The sequence below is a fragment of the Ovis canadensis genome, chromosome 23 (assembly GCF_042477335.2).
Source record: "Ovis canadensis isolate MfBH-ARS-UI-01 breed Bighorn chromosome 23, ARS-UI_OviCan_v2, whole genome shotgun sequence".
NCBI lineage: Eukaryota > Metazoa > Chordata > Mammalia > Artiodactyla > Bovidae > Ovis > Ovis canadensis.
In genome coordinates this window covers 36,829,749-36,850,641 of record NC_091267.1, presented here as the reverse complement: position 1 = coordinate 36,850,641, position 20,893 = coordinate 36,829,749, and the positions used below count along the sequence as shown (strand labels likewise).

The 20,893-nt window shown below is 37.0% G+C and overlaps 1 protein-coding gene across 7 annotated transcripts in view; it reads right to left on the bottom strand.

The window, feature by feature from the left end:
- NOL4 (nucleolar protein 4) overlaps positions 1 to 20,893 on the bottom strand; it is a 460,596-nt gene that overhangs the window by 67,830 nt on the left and 371,873 nt on the right. For all 7 annotated transcript variants that reach the window (XM_069568799.1, XM_069568797.1, XM_069568800.1 and 4 more), the window contains one exon: positions 10,218 to 10,398. In XM_069568799.1, coding sequence (XP_069424900.1) covers positions 10,218 to 10,398 — 181 coding nt within the window. The remainder of the gene's footprint in view (positions 1 to 10,217; positions 10,399 to 20,893) is intronic.

Below are 20,893 nucleotides of genomic sequence, written 5' to 3'. Positions count from 1 at the left end.
ATCACCTCCACTAGCTGTGTTTGTAGTGATGCTTTCTAAGGCCCACTTGACTTCACATTCCAGGATGTCTCGCTCTAGGTGAGTGATCACACCATCGTGATTATCTTGATCATGAAGATCTTTTTTGTACAGTTCTTCTGTGTATTCTTGCCACCTCTTCTTAATATCTTCTGCTTCTGTTAGGTCCATACCATTTCTGTCCTTTACTGTGTCCATCTTTGCAAGAAATTTTTCCTTGATATCTCTAATTTTCTTGAAGATATCTCTAGTCTTTCCCATTCTGTTGTTTTCCTCTATTTCTTTGCATTGGTCACTGAGGAAGGCTTTCTTATCTCTCCTTGCTATTCTTTGGAACTCTGCATTCAGATGTTTATATCTGTCCTTTTCTCCTTTGCTTTTCCCTTCTCTTCTTTTCACAGCTATTTGTAAGGCCTCCCCAGACAGCTATTTTGCTTCTTTGCATTTCTTTTCCATGGGGATGGTCTTGATTCCTGTCTCCTGTACAATGTCACAAACCTCTGTCCATAGTTCATCAGGCACTCTATCAGATCTAGTCCCTTAAATCTATTTCTCACTTCCACTGTATAGTCATAAGGGATTTGATTTGGGTCATACCTGAATGGTCTAGTGGTTTTCCCCACTTTCTTCAATTTCAGTCTGAATTTGGCAATAAGGAGTTCATTATCTGAGCCACAGTCAGCTCCCAGTCTTGTTTTTGCTGACTGTATAGAGCTTCTCCATCTTTGGCTGCAAAGAATATAATCAATCTGATTTCGGTGTCAACCATGTGGTGATGTCCATGTGTAGAGTCTTCTCTTGTGTTGTTGGAAGATGGTGTTTGCTATGGCCAGTGCGTTCTCTTGGCAAAACTCTATTTGTCTTTGCCCTGCTTCATTCTGCTTTCCAAGGCCAAATTTGCCTGTTATCTCCAGGTGTTTCTTGACTTCCTACTTTTGCATTCCAGTCCCCTATAATGAAAAGGACATCTTTTTTGTGTGTTAGTTCTAAAAGGTCTTGTAGGTCTTCATAAAACCGTTCAACTTCAGCTTCTTCAGTGTTACTGGTTGGGGCATAGATTTGGATTACTATGATATTGAATGGTTTGCCTTGGAAACGAACAGAGATCATTCTGTCATTTTTGAGATTGCATCCAAGTACTGCATTTTTGGACTCTTTTGTTGACCATGATGGCTACTCCATTTCTTCTAAGGGATTCCTGCCCATAGTAGTAGATACAATGGTCATCTGAGTTAAATTCACCTATTCCAGTCCATTTTAGTTCGCTGATTCCTAGAATGTCGACGTTCACTCTTGCCATCTCTTGTTTGACCACTTCCAATTTGCCTTGATTCATGGACCTGACATTCCAGGTTCCTATGCAATATTGCTCTTTATAGCATTGGACCCTGCTTCTATCGCCAGTCACACCCACAACTGGGTATTGTTTTTGCTTTGGCTCCATCCCTTCATTCTTTCTGGCGTTATTTCTCTACTGATCTCCAGTAGCATACTGGGCACCTACCAACCTGGGGAATTCCTCTTTCAGTATCCTATCATTTTGCCTTTTCATACTGTTCATGGGGTTCTCAAGGCAAGAATACTGAAGTGGTTTGCCATTCCCTTCTCCAGTGGACCACATTCGGTCAAGCCTCTCCACCATGACCTGCCCGTCTTGGGTGGCCCCACACAGCATGGCTCCTAAATAATAAGGAGGTGGTTATCAAATTATTTCTCAAGTATATTTAGATTTTATCATTCTATGGTGGTGAAGCTTTTTTGTGGGGAGACTTAAAGACAAGCTAGTCATTCAAGCTGGATTTAGAAAAGGCAAAGAACCAGAGATAAAATTTCAAACATAGAAAAAGCAAGGGACTTCCAGAAAAATATATACTTCTGCTTTATTGACTAAGCCAAAGCCTTTGTCTGTGTGCTGCTGCTGCTGCTAAGTTGCTTCAGTCGTGTCCAACTCTGTGTGACCCCATAGATGGCAGCCCATCAGGCTCCCCCATCCCTGGATTCTCCAGGCAAGAATACTGGAGTGGGTTGCCATTTCCTTCTCCAATGCATGAAAGTGAAGTTGCTCAGCCGTGTCCGACTCTTCGCAACTCCATGGACTGCAGGAGATCACAACAAATTGGAAAATTCTTGAAGAGATGGGAATACTAGACCACCTTACCTGCCTCCTGAGAAATCTGTATGCAGGTCAAGAAGCAACAGTTAGAACTGGACATGGAACAACAGGCTGGTTGCAAATTGGGAAAGGCTGTATATTGTCACCCTGACTATTTAACTTATATGCAGGGTACATCTTGAAAGATGCCAGGCTATTTGAAGCACAAATTGGAATCAAGATTGCCAGGAGAAATATCAGAAACCACAGATATGCAGATGACACCACCCTTATGGCAGAAAGAAGACAGGAACTAAAGAGCCTCTTCATGAAAGTGAAAAAAGAGAGTGAAAAAACTGGCTTAAAACTCAGCATGCAAAAGAAATGAAGATCATGGCACCTGGTTCCATCACCTCATGGCAAATAAAAGGGGAAGCAATGGAAATAGTGACAGACTTTATTTTCTTGGGCTCCAAAATCACTGCAGATGGTTACTGCATCCCTGAAATGAAAAGATGCTTGCTCCTTGGAAGAAAAGTTATGACCCACCTAGACAGCATATTAAAAAGCAGAGGCATTACTTCGCCAACAAAAGTCCATCTAGTCAAAGCTGTGGTTTTTCCAGTAGGCATGTATGGATGTGAGAGTCGGACCATAAAGAAAGCTGAGTGCAGAAGGATTGCTGCTTTTGAACTGGGGTGTTGGAGAAGACTCTTGAGAGTCCCTTGGACTGCAAGGAGATCCAACCAGTCCATCCTAAAGGAGATCAGTCCTGAATATTCGCTGTAAGGACTGATGCTGAAGCTCCAATTCTTTAGCCACCTGATGCAAAGAACTGACTCATTTGAAAAGACCCTGATGCTGGGAATGATTGAAGGCAGGAGGAGAAGAGGACGACAGAGGATGAAATGGTTGGATGGCATCACTGACTCAATGGACGTCAGTTTGAACAAGTTCCGGGAGTTGATGGCATGGGAGTTGAGGCCTGGTGTGCTGAGTCCATGGGGTTGCCAAGAGTCAGACATGACTGAGCACTGAACTGAACTGATAACCTCATCATAGCACCATAGTATCTATATTCAAGTGGCAAATTTATGGAAATCATTTTCTAATAAAACTGCTTTCTATGAAAACTGTCCCTGGGGCTTCAAAGAGTCGAACACAACTGAGCAATTGAACTGAATTGAGAAGAACTGCTTGCTTGTATGGCTGCATACCTGGAACCTATACCAGATTTCCTATGTGGCTTTTGACCATCACTGAACCATACAACTGGGGATTTAATAACAGCATATTGTGATTACACATGTATGTATATGTTTACGTGCTCTGTGGTACATGCTTCAAGGGACGAATTCAGGATGCTATTAGAGTTATGATTGTACCTGATCTAGACCTGCAGAGTTCAGGATTTTAAAAATGAGCAATAAATGAGAAATGTGGGAGTAAAAAATGATCAAAGAAAACTTCAGGAGAGAAGATCCTGAGGCATGAAGAGCTAGCTAATATCATTTTTCTAAGAACGAGAGCCTATAGAAGGGTTTTAGATATTGAAGTGATGTGATCAGGTTTTCCTTTCCTTAAAGATTACCCTGATTTCTCTGTGGAGAATGAGTAGAAAGGCAAGAAAACTTTTGGAGTCCTGCTAATTAATAATCCATAGCAGCATTTTTCCCTTTAATTTCCCTCTCAAGTTTTACTCTTGATTGGCAGTTCCTTCAACGTTCTCTCTTCTCAAAAAAACTCTCCAAAAATATTCTCACTTGTGTCTTGAATCTTTTCCCTCACTGTATATAGCATCTTTCTCTTTACCAGTAGCTCCCTGCCTTTTTTATGAAAACATGATGCTTCCTCCAACTTGCTGAATAAATCAAAGGAATAAAATGGGACAGGAAATATATAGTCCCACAGGATTGTGCTCAAAAGTGTCTCATGCTTTGTTTAATGCTCTGCTGTTACCGTCTTGAAATTCTTCATTCTTAAATACGAGGCCCCACATTTTCATTTGGCATTGGGCTCCCACAATTATTTTGCCACCTAGGGAGTAAAGATAAATTATTTTGGTTGTGTTTGAGTAGAGGTAAACATTTTTTCTATATTCTTCTATATGTCATTTCCATGCCCAAAGTTTTGGCCACTTCTCTTCATTTTTAGTATCACCACAATAATCTAAGTTATCATTCTCTTTTCCTGATATTACATCAGTAATTAATATTAGGCAAAATAGACTTTTATAAAGTTTTTAGATAAAAAGAGGAATATTTTACAATGAGAAAGCATCAGTCTGTCAGGAAGATATAATAATATAAACAATGTGTGTGTGTGTGTGTGTGTGTGTGTGTGTGTGAGTTGTGTCTGACTCTCTGAGACCCTATGGACTGTAGCCTGGCAGGCTCCTCTGACCATGGGATTTCCCAGGCAAGAATAGTGGAGTGGGTTGCCATTTCCTTCTCCTTCTTCCCCACCCAGGGATCCAACCCGTGTCTCCTGCATTGGCAGGCAGAATTTACCACTGAGCCACCTGGAAAGCAGTATAAGCAATATACGTACATAATGACTAAGTGATAAGTGAATGAGACAGAACTGGCAGAATTGAAGGCAGAAGTAAATAATTCAATGACAGGAGTTGGAGATCTCAATACCAATTTTTTCAATAATGGATATAAAAACTAGGCAGATGGTCAACAAGAATATGGAAGACTTCAACACTGTAACCCAACTAGGCCTACTACATATTTACAAAATATCCTACTACCAGCGTTAGAATATACATACTTCTCAGGAACATATGGAACATTCTCTAGGATAGACCATAATCTGGATCATTAAGCAAGCTTCAGTAAACTTAAAAGGACTGAAAATTTTCAGTCATTGACAGAAATTTGGGAAATTCACAATTATGTGGCAATTAAACAACGTATGTGTAAATAATCAATGAATCGAAAAAATGATAAAGGAAATTACAAGATACTTTGTTGGAGAAGACTCTTGAGGGTCCCTTGGACTGCAAGGAGATCCAACCAGTCCATTCTGAAGGAGATCAACCCTGGGATTTCTTTGGAAGGAATGATGCTAAAGCTGAAGCTCCAGTACTTTGGACACCTCATGTGAAGAATTGACTCATTGGAAAAGACTCTGATGCTGGGAGGGATTGGGGGCAGGAGGCGAAGGGGACGACCCAGGATGAGATGGCTGGATGGCATCACGGACTCGATGGACGTGAGTCTGAGTGAATTCCGGAAGTTGGTGATGGACAGGGAAGCCTGGTGTGCTGCGATTCATGGGGTCACAAAGAGTCGGACACGACTGAGCAACTGAACTGAACTGAACTTGAGGTGAATGAAAGCAAAAACACAACATACCAAAACTTTTGTAATACAGGTAAGGCAGTGCCTAGAAGGCAATTTATAGCTATAACCCATCCCAGTACTCTTGCCTGGAGAATTCCACGGACAGAGGAACTGGGCAGGCTACAGTTCATGGAATCGCAAAGAGTCAGACACGACTGAGCGACTTTCACTTTCAAATACCTATATACAAAAAAATTAAAAAAAAAAAAGACTTCAAATAAATGTCTTAACTTTTCAGGTTAAGACATTGGAAACAAAGAGCAAACTAAATTTAATGTAAGCAAAGTGAAGGAAACAATACATAGCGGAGTAGAAATCAGTGAAATAGAGAATAGAAAAGCCATAAAGAAAATCAATGAAAAATGCTTGCTCTTTGAAATGATCAAGAAAACTGACAAAACCTTTACCAAAAATCACCAAGAAGAAAGAGAACACTTAGACAACTTGAATCAGAAATGACATTAGCAGCATCACTACTGACCTTACAAAAATGAAAAGTTTGTAAAAGGAGACTATGAACACTTGTATCAATAAAATAGGTAATTCTGGTGAATGGATCAACTCCTGGAAATATACAAACCACCTAACTGAAGTTTAAAGAAGAAAGAGACAATATAAGTAGCCCTCTAACAAGTGAATAGAGATTGATTTAGGAAACAAAATCCTTCCAGAAAAGCCCAGGCACAGATATCATCAAATTCTATCAAATACTTAAAGAATTAATATCACTACTTCACAGACTATTCCAAAATAATAGAAAATATATAAAGTAATGTTTTAAGGAAAACATGCCTTCTATAATAGCATCACAAAGGGGAATACTTAGCAATAGAATTAATGAAACAAGTGCAAAGTTTGTAAATACTGTGACTTGTTGAAAGACATTCTAAAAATTGAAAGAGCCCATTTTCAGTCTGTATCTTCTTTAAAATGTTAAACATGGACCACGTGTATGTACCAGAAATTCCACTCTCAGGTATTCCCCCAAATAACTGATAACATATATATACAATGTTTTATGTAAATGTGTATAACAGCATTATTCACAGTAACCCCAAAGTGGAAAACACCAAGTGCCCGTCAACTGAACTAAACAATTGATATTGCTAAACAAAATATGACATATCCACAGAATGGAACATCATTTGGCAGTAAACAATGAAGCATTGATACATGCTCTAACATAGATGTACCTTGAAAACAGCAACTAAGTGAAAGAAGCCAGACACAGAAGACCACATATTGTATGACTGATTCATTCATTTGTATGAAATTTCCAGGCTGGGAGAGTTTCCAGAGAAAGTAGATTAGTATTTACCGGGGGCTGTCACTTCCTTCCTTCCTTGCTTCCATTATATTCCATTACAGATTGCCAGCTCAGTGGTTTACAACGTGGCCTCTGATGTCAGAATGATTGTCAAATTCTGGCCCCTTCCCTTCCCTAAGGAAGGATTTGGGGCAAGTCGCTCATCTTCTCTGAGCCTCACAAAATAGGTTTCAATCACATTAGAAAAAAAGGAAGTGGTACATAGGCATGATTTTTTCAAGTGGGGGCAAGTTCAGTTTTATAAAAAATTTCCCCCAAATTGCAGAATATATCTCATGGGATTGTATAAGGATTAAACAGAGACTACATGGAAACACCATAATGATTCAGAAGTGGCAGTTAGTATTATTAATTAATGTTCAATAAATTAATTTTATAAATGAATAATCTTTTTAAATCTAGAAGACAAAAAATCATGTCATTATTACTTTTAGTGACTACTCCCCCCTGCCAATTTTTTGATTTGGTGGTTAAGTTCTGAGCTACCTATCAATTTTCACTTGCTATGTAAAATATTTAAAAAGAAGTGTTACTGTTTCTAGCTTTATAGGCTAAAAGAAGCCTTACCTTTTGTTTATGTTTTCCATTTCTGGTCTTAGACTTCCCCTTTCCTGCTGATTTGTTGTTCAAATAAAAATAAACATTGAAAACAGCTAAGAAGACTCACTAGTTGGATTTTGAAAAAATGAATATACACTTGAAACCACCTTCCCCCTCAAAATAAGCTGCTTTTTTTTCTTTTCCACTTCAGGTACCACTCTTTTGAGCTGGAGGTCAGTTGATACGGACTAATGTTCAGTGACTCTGTCCTTGGAGGACTTTTAATTCTAAGGCAGACCAAAGAGCCCCAGCCTTCCAGCAGAATCATTCCAGGAGACACTGGGAGCATATTTCTAGTATTGTAAAGATAGGTAATTTTCTAGAGTATATACCCATTTGATAGTATTATAACAATACAATTACCTCCCCAATATATTAAAAACTCACCAAGCCTAAGTTCAAAATTTCAAACTGGTGTTTGTTTCCACACATTTTCAGCAGAAAAGATAGGAAGCATGTTTTTCTTTTAAAAACCAAACTACACTGAACTCTCAGTTATACTACCGATTCAACTACAAAATTATGGAGTTTTTGCTTCAATTTATTGATTTCACATCTGTATCTACTTTGCCCGCTGCTGTTAATTCCATCTTTCACTGACACCAACATAATTACAAATTTGTTCTTAACTATAATACACAGCAACAGTTCCAACATAATTATATGATTACTGAAAATAGTTTAAGGTTTTATCATAAGCTTTCACACTGTGGCATCAAATTATGACTGTTGAGATCACTCGGAAAAGTTCCTCTCTATGGGGTTATGTCAACCACTTATTAAACAGATAAAGTTCATTTGCATAATTTTTCTTTCAATACTAGGGATTCTTCAGATCAGACTGTTCCATAATTATGTAAACTGTTTCAGTTAAATTTAAAAAACAAAGTATAAAAACCAAGTGTACTCATTCATACAAATACATGTATCCATTCTCTTCCATGTATATATACATATATATACGGCTGAGTCCCCTCATTGTTCACCTGAAACTACCACAACATTGTTAATTGGCTATATCCCAATACAAAATACAATATTCAAAGTTAGCAAAAAAAAGTAAAAGAAAAACCCACAACCAACTGTAACCAGAGAATAATTCTGGCTTATAGTCCTTTCTTTATTCTGTTCGTTTTCCATTCCAGTCTCTCTATATATATTCTTTAATGAATGTTAGCATACTATATGGAGAAGGCAATGGCACCCCACTCCAGTACTCTCGCCTGGAAACTCTCATGGATGGAGGAGCCTGGTAGGCTGCAGTCCATGGGGTCACTAAGAGTCAGACATGACTGAGCAACTTCACTTTCACTTTTCACTTTCATGCATTGGAGAAGGAAATGGAAACCCACTCCAGTGTTCTTGCCTGGAGAATCCCAGGGATGGGGGAGCCTGGTGGCCTGCCTTCTATGGGGTCACACAGAGTCTGACAGTACTGAAGCGACTTAGCAGCAGCAGCAGCAGCATACTATAAATATTTTTCATTATTGAGAGTATATAAAGCTATTTTTCTTTACTTTTTATAACTTCAGGTTACTTTCTTATGTGGATGCAGTATAATTGAATTGACTAGCCATCTCTTGATGGGCATTTTTATTGGTAAGCTTTTTTTGTGCACTTATAAATAACACTGCAACAAATAAATAGCCAAGTGCATATGTCTTGTGTTTTTGCCGGTGTGTCTTCGAGTAAACTGCTAACAAGAGATTCCTAAAGAAATTGCTGGGTCAAATGGCAAATGAGTATTCAATTTTGTTAGATATTGTCAAGTTTACTCCAAGTTTCTTGCATTTCTACAGGCAAATATACTCATTTCCCACAGCCTAGTCAAAGAAATATTTGGTATTTGGACTTTCGTTAATCTGACAGATAGAAGCTGTATTTCTCTTACTAGAAGTGAGTGAGTTTGAGTAGCTATACCTGGATTTAAGGTCATTTGCATTGCTTTCTATGAGAATTGCATGTTCATATTTATAGCCTTATTTATTAAATATGTAGTTTTGAGTATTCCTTTCTTTTTAGAAGACCTTCATGTATTGGCCTATTAACTCTTTGTAGTATTGGTAGCTAGTAATTTTACAGTTTATCATTTAATTTTTACTTTATGTATTTTGTTGTGTGTGTACATATGATAGAACATATTTTTCCCTGGATTTTAAGTATAGTTTAGGAAAACTTTTCCTACAACCCAGTAATAGGAAATTCACCCATGTATATTATTCCTAATAGATGTATGACTTTATATTACACATATGGAGTTTATTCTGGTATATAAGCTCAAGAAATTCCTAAAATTTTACCACTGCTGGTGGAACCCACCATTGTCATTGACAAGCTTTTGGCTAGAGATCCATGGTTTGTTTCTATGTGTTGTTTCAGTTTGTATCTTCTTACTTAAAACAACTGTGAGTGTTTCAATAAATCAATAAAGTTCCCCATACCTCAAATTTTCCAAATTAAAAACCTCTTTGAACATTGAGAAAATGTGTCATTATTTTTGACGAATAGTACATTACAGCTTCACAGAAAGAATGTGTGACTATTTGGTTAAAAAAAAAAAAAACTGCTATTTCTCTAGTTGAGATTTTTGAGTTTAAAACACCAGTTGTTCAGTTGCTTAATAGTGCTGCTACATATATATATAGAAAATCAGCAATGGAATAGGGAGATGTCCTTGTAGGCAGGTAGACATTATGTGTTAAATGGTCTTGTTTTCAGCAGACTGGCACTGACTATTGCTTATAACATTTCGTTCCATTTTTCCCTCTCAAGTTTAGGGAATTTAATGCCCACAAATTGACAGAAAAACATAATTTCAATAAAGACTCACCACTACTAGATGCATCATTCAGATTTAGCAGGCCCCCTCCGAGCCCTCGGTAACTATGGTAACTGTAGGTCCCATTTCCGTTGATGTACAACACCTCCTGGGAGCCTGAAACAGCTGAGGTTGAGTAAGTGCCCTGGGCTGCCTCCGGTTTACACTGTTTGTCTGTTGCAGCAGACTCATCCTGCAATGACAATAGCATTTCATTATGTATCAAATCACCACACTATTTCCTCTCGAACAGGACTATCTTATTGTTATCTACGTATCTGCACTGAACAAGAAAAATACAGTCCACATTAAATCAGTACATATGTACATTTTCAACAACTTTGCTGAAAACTAAAAAAAGGAAAGCAAAGTAACAATGTGAGACAGATTGGAGATGGAGCAACTTACAATTTCCAACTGAATTTAAACTTACATGAAGAGAGTTGTTCACAATAGCAAAGAGAAGGAAGTAGCCTAAATGTCCGCTGACAGATGAATAGCTAAAAATTATGGTGTATAAATACAATGCAATATTATTCAGTCTCAAGAAAAGAAGAAAACCCTGTCATAGCCTGCCACATGAATGAATCTTGAGGATATAATGCTAAGTGAAATAAGCCTATCACCAAAAGATAAACATTGCATAACTCCCCTTATTTTAGATAAATTAGCCAAGCACACAGAAACAAAGTAGGATGGTGGTTGCAAGGGCCTGGGAGAAGGAGAGGTCGGGAGTTGTTCATTAGGTGATTCAGTCATGCAGAATTCGGGGAATGGTTCTGGGGAATCCCTTGCATAAAAATGTGCATATGGCTGACAACACTGGAAATCGTTGGGACAGTGAAAACCACTGGGCTGTGCAGTATTTTTTCTGTAGAGATATGTAGCCATTGCAACTTTGAAAGAAGGCAAAATATTCTATACTTCAAAGCAACTTTGAGGTTCTAGAGAAGAGGCTGGGCTTCCCTGGTGGCTCAGCTGGCAAATAGGTCTGGAATGTAAGAGAACCTGGGTTTGATCCTTGGGTTGGGAAGATTCCCCGGAGAAGGGAACGGCTACCCACTCCAGTATTCTTGCCTGGAGAATTCCACGGACTGTACAGTCCATGGGGTTGCAAAGAGTCAGACATGACTGAGCGACTTTCACTTTAACTGAGAAGAGGCTAGCCTCAAACAATTCCACCATTAGGTTAACTTCCTAGTTTCCTGGTTGAAAACAGCTTGGGCAACGTAATAAAACTGGAGTTTCTAGTTTAAAAAAATTAGTGGCTCCTGTGATACATTCCCAATTTATTTTTCTGGGTTTGGAAAATGACAATAAATACACCTATTGGAGAAGTTTCTTAAAGATGACTAGAAAGGGAGAAGGAAGAAGGCATTGTCTCCCACAATATTTTGTCTCTAATTCTTTGTGTGATGAAATTAGTTTGAATTATTAAACGTGCTACTTTTTAAGTGTGCCTCAGTCTTTTCAATATTAACTGTTATTCCAAGCCACAGAAACTGCACTGAGCAGGCAGATAATTAATTCCATGAATAATCAAAATAGGCCTTGTAGGGAGTCATTTGTATTCAAACATAGATTTTCACTATTAATGTTTTGGTAGTCCACTATATGTTGAGAAATATAAAGTATCAAAATCCCAATAGAATCTGTTCAGCAGTGTATTTTGGGCAAAAGTTTAATATAAAGTTAATTCATGTTTTTCACATGAGTGATTACTATTATTAGTTTCAAAGAAGCATAGATTCTAATGACATAAAAAATAAATATCCCCTGGAGTCACATTTTATCTTTATAAGCAACTTTTAATAATCATTAGCTCCTGAAGTTTTCAAAGCTGACAGCTTGCCCCCTAGGTTGCTATGAAGATTATTTTTAAAAAAGGAATAAATTAATATCCTACAAGACTAAATATCTAGGCAATAAAACACATTTTATTCATCAGAAACCTGAAAAATCCTATCCCAGATTTTATAGGACATAGTTCAAATTTTCTTAAAATTCCATAAAAGTGATGCATCAACATGATGAAATGACCACCAGCATTGCCAGCATTGTACGAGACAATGCAGAATTGTTTTGATTCAGATTTCTTTTGATTAAAAATATACAACAGATGAAACAGTTATGGTGACTTCTCTAAATAGGGTCTGGTCTTATCAATAGATATTTGCTTTATATATATAAGTTTGCAATTCAAATTTGAAAAATTGGGCTTAGACTAGGACAGATAATTACTTATAGATGGAGGGCAAGACTGGAAATTATTTAGAAGAGTAGGCATTGCTTGCTCGTGACCCTCTCATTCACACACTGCTTGGGAAGATTGGCCCATATCCTTTGTATTCTACCTATAGAAACTGGACAGGGCAAACTTGAGTTTGCTGAACCTGATCTGGTATGTGGACAATATAGACTGAATTCCTAAGTCACTTCAAATGCCAAAGGAATCCTTTACACATGTATCTTATATAGACATGTTTTTTTAAAATTAAATTTGCCTGATTCTACTCAACTTTTGACAATAGGTTTCAAAAACATTGCATTTATATTTCCCAAGAACTTAAATTTTTCTTAGATCTTATACTCTTCACTATCTGTTAAATATGCTGCATATTTTCATTAACTTTTCTCTGCCTATAAATATTATCAGCAAATGGCAAAAAGTTTTCTGCTTGATTCAGTAATATTTTTCTTCTGTTTTCCTTTACCTTACATTGTTATAGCAATTGGAGATGAAAGGCATTTTGCATCAACATGAATTTATACTTTTAGTTCATCATTGAGATGATCTAGGTACAAGTGATGAGCTTTTTTAAGGTAAAAAAAAAAGTTTATCTCTGCAGAATATGTATATCGTTTAGGCATCAATTTACTTGAACTTCCTTTAAGATTGTTGCTTGATTTCTCCTGTCTTTACAAGGTCTTTGTAGTCTGTATGATAGTAGCATTTTTACTTAAGTTACTGCTCTAAATTTTCTTTGCTCTTCAATTATGGATGATGCGCGGGAGTGCAATTTATTTCATGTATAAACTGCTGGAAAACCTCTCTACCTTCTAAAAGTGTCTCTTCTTCCACTTCATAGCAAGTGTTTCAGAACTAAGCACATGTGGATAAGAATTTGCAGTGAAATTCATAAAAAGATCCGAGAGAACCAGAGCTCTAATTTAAACTGCTTTCTTGGTAAGGAAAAACAGTCTGCACTGAATGTAAATGTGCTTACTACTCACGATGATAAGAAGTGATTTATGATGCCATCAAAACACACACACACACACACACACACACACACTCACTCATGTATATAATAACACTCAGGCAGTAACTTCTTTTATATAGTTAAGAGCATCCACACAGTTTCCACTTGGCCACACAAATGATCAAGATGCCAACACAGAAGATTGAGAAAACGGCTCTTTGCAAAGATGCTGCCAAACCCACTAGGAAAGGTAACAATGGAAGACATATTTTGACAAAATCTAAATATTATAATGATAAGATCTGAAATAACGGAGAAGATAGATTTTGTTTCCAACCTAAGAAACCAAAGTCATAGCAGGAGAGCTTTCACCAAGAGTTTGAACAAAGTGTTCCCAGACAGGTTATGTTAACAAACTGTGGTAATATTTACACACACACACACACACACACACACAGACATAATTTTATGAACAACAAATGCTTGAGAACTATTGACTTAAAGAAAAATTCAGAAAAAATACAGTCCTTCACCTGATATACAAAGATACATGGCTGGCAAGAAGTAACCTACTACACTGCAAACCTATCTACTTTCAAACTCTTCCTGATGGTCATAACATTTTATAATTACAAACAAGGGTTGAGAACTAACACTTTTGAACTGCAATCTTATATGTAACACTACACTATTTAGTTACAGACCAAAAATAGCAAATTAAAAAAATAGATGTCTTTTTTCTATAGGTTTCTAATACTTAATTTTGAGTTCTGTTGTTAATATGATTGAAATGAAAATTTAAAGGTAATATTCCTTCGAGGTCATAAAATCTGATTGCAGATATAACTGTTTTGGTCACTAGTTTTCATATGTATAGCATAATATTTTTCATCTCAGAAAATTCTTTCAGTTTTAACCAAGCAGTACCAAACTGGTATTACATTAAATTGTAATCAAGTTTATGAATAAGAAAGATTTTATTTCAGTCATGGTATCTTGGTTTTGCTTCAGTATTCATCTTTAGTTATTTTTAACAATCTACACTTAGAACAATTCAAAACATTTTTTACAAAATCCTTTTATTTGCAATTGGGCTTTTTCGATTTAAATAACAACTTCCTTAAATCATTTTTTTTCCTAAATCTTCTTTAATACAATATTCCCTTTTGGTAAGAGAGTTACAATACTCTATCTCGTGATTCTATGGCAGATGTGGTTTCTGATATTACCTATGTAATGTAACTGTTACTCTTAAATTCTCACTTCCAGTTTCTGCCTTCCCTCTTAGGTTCATGCCTGAATTTCTTAGTATTCAGTTACATCCATTTAATACTTTGAAATTAATTTATTTTCTCCTTCCTCCAGAGACCCCTTGCAAAAATTTTTAATTAAAAAAGAAAATAACACCTATTCTATTACCAATGTTTCTTGTTCTATTTACTACACCGTGCCAAGATTTTTTTCTTCTCTTACACAGGTTTCTCTCAGTCAAATAATACCCAAGCCCTCTCAACTCCATCTTGGAAATGACCCTCATTGGCACACAAGTGAGAGGCACTCATTGCTAACACATAATACAGAGCCCCATAATCCCTCCTTTGGGCTGCTATGATAACCTTCTGACCAGTGTTTGCCCCTTCACTTCTTGTCCACATCTCCTCAAATGTATCTTTCAAAAATCACTTATCATGTTGATTTCTCTTTAAAATCTCCTGAGATTTCTTATTCCCTATAGAATAAAACGCAAAGCTCCTGGCATCTAAAGCCCTTCAGAGTCTGAGAACAATCTTTCCAGCCACATCTTCTGTCACTTCTCCTCATGCATTCTATACTCTGGTCATAGTTTAAGCTGAAAAAATAAATCTTACCAGTGTAATAGTCTGAGTTACCTAAATTGCCCCATATGTGCACCAATATATAGAAAGTTTCTTACCTGTAACTATTGTCTGTGTTATAGTCTCTGATGATGGTCTGTCATCAAATTTTTAATCTTTTTTCCAAAATTTTTACATGTATATCTAATGATGAATGACAAAATAAAATTTGCTTTTTAGTACTTTATAAAAAACTTTGTGTGAAATCAAAAAGTTTTATGTAGGTAAAGCAGACTTAGGTATGCCTTTCATCAAAAGGAAGAAAAAGGATGGTATTTTCCTTACTTATCTAAATTCCAGATTGACAAAGTATTTTCTCTCTGAATTTCTAGTCTATCCCCTAGACAGGGCTTCCCAGGTGGTGCTAGTGCTAAAGAAAAGAATCTACCTGCAAGTGAGGGAAACATAAAAGATGAGGGTTTGATCCTTGGGTCGGGTAGATCCCCTGGACAAGGCCATGGCGACCCACTCCAGTATTCTTGCCTGGAGAATCCCATGGACAGAGGAGCCTGGCGGGCTACAGCCCATAGGGTCACAAAGAGTCAGACAGGACTGAAGCAACTTAGCACACAAGCATATCCCCTAGACACCTTCAAACAAAAGAAGTTGGGCTTATTTATCTGGAATTCTTGTATCTCTGCTACTGTATATAATTATCTTTATGAAAAATGCATAGAAAGCAAATAGAAAGTAAAAGATATCCTAGAAGAGAATAAAGACTTTAACTGAGTATGTAAATTAGTTCTTTAGTTCTCAGACTCCTCGAGATCAAAGACCTAGAACCAAACATCCCACTGAAGATGAGGTCTAAAAAAATACCAAAACAATTCAGAAAATTAGAAATTTCTCCAAAACAAGGTTCTAAACCCTATAGCTATGCTAGAATCCTTAGCTATAAAAATATTTCAAATGAAGTAAACATTTATCACAAAAAACACTACAGGTTTGATAAAAATTCAGAACAAATGTGTGTGTGTGTGTGTGTGTGCGAGCGTGCATGCTCAGTCGTGTGTCCAACTCTTTGCAACCCTATGGACTATAGCATGCCAGGCTTATCTGTCCATGGAATCCTCCAGGCAAGAATAGTGCAGTGGGCTGCCATTTCCTATTCCATTCAGAATAAATATTTTTAGTAATTAGACTTTGAGAAGCACAATGGAGGTCAATAAGATTTTTTTAGAGCAGTTAACCATTAGCTACTACATAAGAATCATATTGGCATGGTGATATCAGAAGATTAAGGTTAATATCTGCATAATGGCTAACTAGAGTATGTTGTCAGGCAGCTTGGAGAAGTGCATTATTTTATCGACAATGTGATCAAATTTGATACATAAAAGCATGTTTTTAAAAGGATTTAACTAGATTCTGGTATTTAATTTTAGTCTGATAAGATGACTATGTTTTTATTTTACTTTGTCCACATCTAATAGTAGATTATTGCCTGGGAAATCCCATGGACAGAGGAGCCTGGAAATATATATTATTGCTTAATGCTAAAATAAACTCATGAGTTTTAATGCTGTTTTTGATTGTAACATTTTAGATCAAATAAAAAATAGCACATGTCATTTTAAAAGATAAATTAAGAGAAACAAACTGATTTTCTTTTCATTTCTGTGAATATAGGTTTTCCCAAAGTACAAGGTTAGGCTTCAATTTATGTTAAAACTATGGTTGAATACACTTTCACAAACAGCTATAAAAACATAAACCAACAATCTCAAACCAAAGTACTTGAAAAATGATCTCTCAGATACAATATATTTATCCCAGATGTCAGTTACCCTAAATCTTCTAAGTATAGTTGTGGGAGGTATTACTACTGGATTAAGAAAATTAGACTCCCAAATGAATGGCATTCTAACATGTATACTATCATGTAAGAATTGAATCGCCAGTCTATGTCTGACGCAGGATACAGCATGCTTGGGGCTGGGGCATGGGGATGACCCAGAGAGATGTTATGGGGAGGGTGGTGGGAGGGGGGTTCATGTTTGGGAATGCATGTAAGAATTAAAGATTTTAAAATTTAAAAAATAAAAAACTAAAAAAATAAAAAATAAAGTTGTGTATTTAAAAAAAAAGAAAATTAGACTCAATGGGAAAATGAGATTTGAAAAATACAATGAAAGCTTTAAAAAAAAAAACTTGGTCATGGCAGAAATTTTTCATATTTCTTTTTGGGTAAGTAGAAAAAACTTGACTAATGATGTTATTTCAACACTGATGTTGGGAGGTAATCATAGGTGGTTTCAAAATTAGAAACAGGTGTGCTAGCATGGTCGAATGAGCAGAACAAAGAAAAATCCCTTCTGAATATCATCTACATAATAGATTCCTTTACAGCTACTACTGAAGAACATTATGTTCAATCAGATAGTAAACATAATTCCATCTGAATTGTTTATCTTGAATGAGCCATATAATTGAGATCTTAATTTCCAAACATACTGGAATAAAAGCTTACAGGTTATTATAATTTAATTTAAACTGGGTGTAAGAATTACCTATCCATTTTGATATTTCAAGTATATTCATCATGAAATAGTCAAACTAGTTCAGTTCAGTTCAGTAGAGTCACTGTTGTGTCCGACACTTCGTGACCCATGAATTGCAGCATACCAGGTCTCCCTGTCCATCACCAACTCCCGGAGTTCACTCAAACCCATGTCCATCGAGTCGGTGATGCTATCCAACCATCTCATCCTCTGTTGTCCCCTTCTTCTCCTGCCCCCAATCCCTCCCAGCATCAGAGTCTTTTCTAATGAGTCAACTCTTCACATGAGGTAGCCAAAGTACTGGAGTTTCAGTTTTAGCAAAAACTGAAACTTCCAAAGAACACCCAGGACTGATCTCCTTTAGAATGGACTGGTTGGATCTCCTTGCAGTCCAAGGGACTCTCAAGAATGTGAGAGAAGCAAGGTCCGATGCTGTAAAGAGCAATATTGCATAGGAACCTGGAATGTCAGGTCCGTGAATCAAGGCAAATTGGAAGTGATCAAACAAGAGATGGCAAGAGTGAACACCGACATTCTAGGAATCAGCAATTAAAATGGTCTGGAATGGGTGAATTTAACTCAGATGACCATTATATCTACTACTGTGGACAGGAATCCCTTAGAAGAAATGGAGTAGCCATCATGGTTGACAAGAGAGTCCAAAATGCAGTACTTGGATGCAATCTCAAAAATGACAGAATGATCTCTGTTCATTTCCAAGGCAAACTATTCAATATCATGGTAATCCAAGTCTATGCCCCAAACAGTAACACTGAAGAAGCTGAAGTTGAACGGTTCTATGAAGATCTACAAGACCTCTTAGAACTAACACCCAAAAAAGATGTCCTTTTCATTATAGGGGACTGGAATGCAAAAGCAGGAAGTCAAGAAACACCTGGGTAACAGGCAGATTTGTCCTTGGAATACAGAATGAAGCAGGGCAAAGGCTAATAGAGTTTTGCCAAGAGAACACACTGGCCATAGCAAACACCCTCTTCCAACAACACAAGAGAAGACTCTACACATGGACATTGCCAGATGGTCAACACTGAAATCAGATTGATTATATTCTCTGCAGCCAAAGATGGAGAAGCTCTATACAGTCAGCAAAAACAAGACCAGGAGCTGACTGTGGCTCAGATCATGAACTCCTAATTGCCAAATTCAGACTCAAATTGAAGAAAGCGGGGAAAACCACTAGACCATTCAGGTATGACCTAAATCAAATCCCTTATGATTATACAGTGGAAGTGAGAAATAGGTTTAAGGGACTAGATCTGATAGATAGAGTGCCTGAAGAACTATGGATGGAGGTTCGTGACACTGTACAGGAGATGGGGATCAAGACCATTCCCATGGAAAAGAAATGCAAAGAAGCAAAATAGCTGTCTGGGGAGGCCTTACAAATAGCTGTGAAAAGAAGAGAAGCGAAAAGCAAAGGAGAAAAGGAAAGATATAAGCATCTGAATGCAGAGTTCCAAAGAATAGCCTTCTCTTCCAAAGGAGAGATAAGAAAGCCTTCCTCAGTGATCAATGCAAAGAAATAGAGGAAAACAACAGAATGGGAAAGACTAGAGATATCTTCAAGAAAATTAGAGATACCAAGGGAAAATTTCATGCAAAGATGGCTCAATAAAAGATAATCATGATGGTGTGATCACTCACCTAGAGCCAGACATCCTGGAATGTGAAGTCACATGCAGAGATCTGATGTATTATGTTGACTGTGGGTGGAGGGTATACAGGCAGAAAAGAAATATAATTGTTGACATATTTCTTCAAATATAAATTTTCTAATTTTATTTCCATCTAGTATGAAAAATTAATTATTCAAGGAGTCAGTAATTTTTAGGAATTCTCTAACGGCAAGAGTGAACATCAACATTCTAGGAATCAGCGAACTAAAATGGTCTGGAATGGGTGAATTAAACTCAGATGACTATTATATCTACTACTGTGGGCAGGAATCCCTTAGAAGAAATGGGGTAGCCATCATGGTCAACAAAAGAGTCCAAAATGCAGTACTTGGATGCAGTCTCAAAAATGACAGAATGATCTCTGTTTGTTTCCAAGGCAAACCATTCAGTATTACAGTAACCCAAGTCTATGGCCCAAACAGCAACACTGAAGAAGCTCAAGCTGAACGGTTCTATGAAGACCTACAAGACCTTTTAGAACTAACACCCAAAAAAGATGTCCTTTTCATTATAGGGGACTGGAATGCCAAAGTAGGAAGTCAAGAAACGCTTGGAGTAACAGGCAAATTTGGCCTTGGAATACGGAATGAAGCAGGGCAAAGGCTAATAGAGTTTTGCCAAGAGAACACACTGGTCATAGCAAACACCCTCTTCCAACAACACAAGAGACATGGACATCACCAGATGGTTAACACCGAAATCAGATTGATTACATTCTTTGCAGGCAAAGATGGTGAAGCTCTACACAGTCAATAAAAACAAGACCGGGAGCTGACTGTGGCTCAGATCATGAACTCCTTATTGCCAAATTCAGACTGAAATTGATGAAAGTGGGGAAAAACCACTAGACCATTCGGGTATGAACTAAATCAAATCCCTTATGCTTATACAGTGGATTTAAGGGACTAGATCTGATAGATAGAGTGCCTGATGAACTATGGACGGAGGTTCGTGACATTGTACGGGAGACAGCGATCAAGACCATCCCTATGGAAAAGTAGTCAACCTAAGGTAATGAGAAAGCCATCAAAGGGGTGATGCCTGCATCACTGAGTGATAATGCTTTTAATGCGAAATTGTATTTTAAAGGAAACATGTATGAGACAATATGAAATGATCTAAAAATAATCTAGGGATGAATTCAAACACATCACTGATGTCGGACTACATGCTGGTGTTATTTGTACAAGTAAGTAAAATATTTTCTTGTTAACTTTCCTTTCCTTGATAATACTGCTTTTGATTTACCATGTATAGTGTCATACAAATACAGAGACCTGATGTACTATGTTGACTGTGGGTAGAGGGTATACAGGAAGAAGAGAAATATAATTGTTGACATATTTCTTCAAATATAAAGTTTCTAATTTTATTTTCACCTTGTATGAAAAACTAATTACTCAAGGAGTCAGT